Genomic DNA, 5,536 nt, shown 5'->3' on the forward strand with positions numbered 1-5,536 from the left:
TTTGTTTTCCCTGTTGCACTTAATACTGGTTTGGGAGAATAGACTACCCCAGAGCTGGTCCTCTGATCGTTACTCCCCTCACTGATCCCCAGGTTCCACAAAAACAACTTTCCCCTGAAGTCTTTTAGAGTGTCCCCAATTGGTTGATCCTATGTACTGGGCTTTGTAATCAAAAGCAAGGATTTAAAGAGAAAAAAAAGAGCCAGAGTAAGTGCACGAACTCACAACTTTTAGCCTCCTGCACTGTGTGCAACTCTGTGAACGTCTCTGCACATCTTTTTTCCCCTGGTACTAAGCAGCCAGCACACTGGTAAAATTTCAGGCTGCCTTTTTGCGCCCAGTCCAGCTATGGGTTGATTTTTAGAGTTCCCTTCTGCCAACAGCCCTGCTAATCCCCTTGCACATTTGTGGATCACGCTAGCCCCAATGGCCGCAGATTTTGTGGAGTACAGACTTTCCCTGAACCTCTAGATCCCATTGTGTGTGTTTCTCACTCCAGCCTGGATCACAGGCCTCACCTTTCCCTAGGCAAAATCTGCCCTTTCCGTGAGAAGGTGCAGAGCTCATCCGAGTTTGCGTATTCGCACTGCTTGAGATCCATTGTTCCTGGGTTCGCAGCTGTTCCCTGGGTGTTATGGCTGTAGAGTCCCATGATGTATAGGCTTCTGAAAAAAGCCACTCTCCCCTTCAAGATGGTGCAGTCTCTATGGCAGAGCCGGTTGCTCTGGGAGAGATTTCAATAGCAGTGGAGGCTACCTGGTCAGGAGAGCCCAGTCCAGCAGTCTCCAACAGTCCCTTGGAGTATAGTTGTCCCTCACCCACAAATATACACTCCCTGTACATCCACACACTCTCCTTTCATTCTCTCACTCACACAATATCTTGCAGTCTGCCTTCCCATCGGCAGCCATCTTCCCAACCGGAAAAGTCCTCTCTTGATAATAAAAAACTAGATATTAGGTTGATTTGTGTAACTCTATTATTTCTACTATAAAAACAAGATCATACATGTACTAGGTGAAAGAAATATCAGCAGCATATACAAAAAAGATGTTTAACTTTTTTGTCTTTTAGAGGAAATTAATATACAAATAGTTTTGAGTTATTTAAAATTATATTTGTATATGGTTTATATTATGTATTTGGTGACACTGATGGTATTTTGAATTTCCTTTATTCATTGAAAGCAAAATATATACTAAACTTTAATAATGACTAAGTTTAATATAATCCTATATAATAAAACCATAATATACTAAGTGTCTGACCTATCGGTGGACTATTCAGTCAACCTCTCGACCAGTCGCTATGACGTGCACTGACCACCAGGGAGTATATGCTCCAACCAGTAGGTTAGTTTGCTACTAGGGTCCAGCTGACTGGGGCTGGGCAAGAGGGCCAGCCAACCTCCCATGGTTCCTCTCCGGCCAGCGCCAATTGGGGTGGCTGGCCAACTTCCTGCGGTCCCTCCCTCACTGGCTGGCCCCCACTGGCCCTGATCAGGACTGGGTGAGATGGCCCCAATTGCCGGCCAGGCTGAGGGACCCCATCCATGCACAAATTTGTGCACCGGGCCTCTAGTAATATAAATAATGAAGTGGTGGTAAAAAATATTGTATCTATTTTAGTTCCACTAATTCTATAAAATTAAGTGGTTATATTAAATGAATGTACTAATTAAAACTTTATAGATAGTTTTATGACTAGCTATCTCATGACAAATATATGAAAGGGAATATCAAAATAAATGAGATTTCTTTTTTAGTTCAGAATCAATTCGATAGTAAGAATTGATTTTCTTATGCCTTACCAGTGGTTCTCAACCTTCCTAATGCCCCGACCCTTTAATACAGTTCCTCATGTTGTGGTGACCCCCAACCATAAAATTATTTTCGTTGCTACTTCATAACTGTAATTTTGCTACTGTTATGAATCATAATGTAAATATCTGATATGCTATATGTGTTTTCCGATGGTCGCGACCCACAGGTTGAGAACTGCTGCATGTCTACCTGGCTCTAATCTATTAATGTGATTTTTAATGCTACAGTGAATTGTTCATTCATATGCAATTGGATGGTTTTATAGAGGAATTTTTAGAAAAATTGGGTTGCTCTACACAAATTTGTTTATCTAAGGCAGAGGCTGTTCCCTTTAGGGCTTATTTGTCATGTCATTAATCTCAATGCTTTATGAATTTTAAAGTAAAAAGGCTCAAGATACTATGCCATGTAAAAGCAGTAATTGCCAATCACAGTTTCATTGATTCCCATGATAAAAATCGTGCCTACAGTAGAGGAAGTACTACTTACAACAGGAATGGTTATGTTAAGAAATTTGTAAAGGGAGGAAATAATTTAGATAAACTGGAAAACCTTGTAAGATGTACAAACACATTTCTAATTTATTTTTTAACTGTCTTCTACTGGTTTTCACAATCAAGTTTTGTTCTGTTTATTTATCTGATGTCTACTAAACCCCATACATGCTATCTGTGCTAAATTTTGTAGTACTGGAACTGAAAAATCTATAAACTACATTTCTCAGACTCCATTTCATGATGCATTTATATTAGGTAAGGGAAGTGTCTTAGTTCTAACTCCAGCAACAGAAGTGGTAGCAGGAAGTTGATGGAGATGCTAAGAACAGCATCACTTCTTCAGTGGTTCCAGTCCTGAAAAGGTCAGTGCTCCTAGTTAAGAAGTCAGTATGGACTGATGAGCTCCAGCTGAAAGGTACAAGCAACCTCCCGATAAAATATTATTCCTCTTTTGTCTACTCCTTCAGCATCCACCATAAAACATTTCGGTTCTTTTAGCTTGTCAAAACATTTTGACCAATACCCTTTATGAAACACATGTCTAAAATACTTTTTCTGTTTCCTTACATTATCTGGCCTAACACATATATCAACTTTATCATTTTTTAATTTTTTTTTAAAAAAATAGATGTAATTATTTCCCTTCTGAAATACAAAAGATAGAATAAATCATACCATAAAAGAAGGTGAGATATGATAATATGATGGTGGCCAATTAATACATATAAATCTATTTTTTCTGGACAAACACCAAAGTACTTAAGATTAAGAGGTAATTCTAGAAACAGCACTACCTGGAAGACTATTTGGCATTTAAATATTGATTTCCAACGTTCTAGATGGCAAGTTGGAGCAAGCACTGTGGTCACATGCATATAAGTTCCAACAGTCATTGAGGATGAGAAATTGTCACCACCATTACCATACAATTAAAGAAACAAATTAATTCATTCTAATTGCTCACCTGAAATGACCTTGAACAAAATCTCTAAAAGTGTGGCTTGCACTTTGTTCTTCAGACATAACCTGCTTCACTATAATCTAGGCAGGCAATGCTATCAGGACTGAGCAGGGGCAAGGCATCATGTTTCTTACATGCAGAACATGGACTTTTTCTATTTGGTTCCAACAACTCCTGGGCATTTCAGGCCCGTGGAAGCGAGAGTTCCTCACTGAAAACAAGCTTGCTATTTCGAACTCATCATTGACAACCTTCAAGAGGTCCCGTGGAGGCATCGAGGCTGCTGTCTGTGTCTGAGGCCAGCGTCTGCTCCGTGGACATGGATGAAATGTCATTGATAGATGATGACTGAGAAGGAGTGGCATTGCTAACTTGCTGCTGCATCTGAAGGCTGATCTTTGACAACACCGTTCTTACTTATTTCTTCCCAGTCCATGACTTCTTTGTAAATTAGCTCTTTCCATTCTTCAATCGCATGTTCTCTTTCTTCCAATCAGGCATCGTAAATTTGAGGTGGTGGCACTTCTGCTTCAGCAGGGTCATACCACACAGTAGTGTAAGGGTGATGCAAAGCCTCGCCCACAGAGCTTCGCTTGTCAGGGTCTATCACTAACATTTTTGATAACAGATCTCTGGCTTGACTTGTTTTAATTTTGTCTCGTTCCGATTCTGATGGAAATATCCAGTCTGGAAAGAGTTCTTCAAATTTGATTCCAGGATACTTTGGTCTATTTTCTACATAATTCCTCACAGTTGGCTGAAGTTTCTTCATGAAATCTGCAGACGGTGTTCCTAGCTGCTCAATAACTTTATTCCACTGATCAATATGGTCAGTGCCTTGGAATATCACACAACCTTTCACCAGCTCGCCCATGATGCAACCCACTGACCAGATATCAACGTTCTCCTTATAGCCCATACCCAGGATGACTTCCGGCGCCCGGTAATACCGTGTCACCGCGCAGGGGGTCATCATGAAGTTGGTGCACTCTGTCCGGGCTAGGCCAAAGTCCAGGATCTTAAGTGTGCAGTCTGACTTTACTACGATGTTGCTAGGTTTCAAATCTCGATGAATGACACCAGCTGAATGAAAGTATTTGATACCACAGAGCATCTGGTAAAGAAGATAGGACATTCTCTCATGGTCCAACTCCATATGAATAACCTGACATAAGTTAGCATCCATTAATTCCATAACTAAATACACATCTTGAAATTCTTCTAGAGTTTTATGTGGTGTAAACACATTTAACAAACTAATTATATCTTTATGATTGACACATTTCAGGAGCACGAGTTCACGATAAGCTCTCTTTGCGTGGGTTTGATTTTGAAAAGGCCGGCTTAGTTTCTTGACTGCAACATTAATCCCAAGAACTGTATCAAAAGCAGCGCAAACAATTCCTTGGGCTCTCGAGCCAATTGGTTTCAACTGCTGGTAACGCTTTAGGACGGTGAAAGTTGAGTCTGCCACTTGCACACTGTAAAACTGACTATCACATTTACTGTCACTCATGGTGTAGTGTCATGTAATATTCCAAAGGCTGTAGTCGTTAGATTCCTGGCCTCCCGCCGCTGCGCCAGGGACAGGGAGGGCGGACGGACTGGCGGCTCTGGCGGCTCCTGCCCGGGCTGGCCAGCGCCCGCTGGGCCCCGCCGCCGCCGCCCTCAACTTTATTTACTTCTCAACAAAATAGTCTCTCCCAATCTGCTCATAATCACATTAACATCACATGTTATAAATCTCTGTCTTCCTTGATTTTGTTTCTCCCATTCTTTTATGTAAAATTTAATGTATGTGTTTGCATATTAGGTCCATGATATTTAGACCTTTTATAAGCGTAAGAAGTGTGTGGATACTTACTGGCATATATGAGTAAGAAAATGGAGGCTTTGAGAAGGTTAAAGAACAGTTGTTTTCAGATTGTGAAGAAAGAAAACCATTAAAAGACAAGAAATTATATTAAATGTTTAGCTAATAGATGTTAGTATTTTCAAAGTTCTATAGTTGTTTGAGTTGAAACAGTATAGGGTGTGATCAGTGCTACAGAGTATAAGTGAAAAGAACTATATTTAATGAAGCCCAGGAACTTCTGCCTTTACACTTAATTAGTATATTGGATTTTAAAATGATCTTTGGTTACATATACTTAGCGACAAGAAATAAAACTTAAATCCTTTTTACCTATCTTCTCAAAGAATGTAAAAGAAATGACCTCGGGAGTTAAAAGATGCCAAGGACAACACATAGTGAA

General features: G+C 40.2%; 1 protein-coding gene across 1 annotated transcript; it reads right to left on the reverse strand.

Annotated features, from left to right (window-relative positions):
• Positions 1-3,629: 3,629 nt before the first annotated feature.
• Positions 3,630-4,848, reverse strand: LOC118652068 (mitogen-activated protein kinase 9-like). The gene has a single exon (XM_036301913.1). The coding sequence runs from the start codon at positions 4,795-4,797 to the stop codon at positions 3,775-3,777; it is 1,023 nt and encodes a 340-aa protein (XP_036157806.1). The 5' UTR covers positions 4,798-4,848; the 3' UTR covers positions 3,630-3,774.
• Between the last annotated feature and the right edge of the window lie 688 nt (positions 4,849-5,536).

The sequence above is a fragment of the Myotis myotis genome, unplaced genomic scaffold (assembly GCF_014108235.1).
Source record: "Myotis myotis isolate mMyoMyo1 unplaced genomic scaffold, mMyoMyo1.p scaffold_m19_p_3, whole genome shotgun sequence".
In the NCBI taxonomy this organism is placed as follows: domain Eukaryota; kingdom Metazoa; phylum Chordata; class Mammalia; order Chiroptera; family Vespertilionidae; genus Myotis; species Myotis myotis.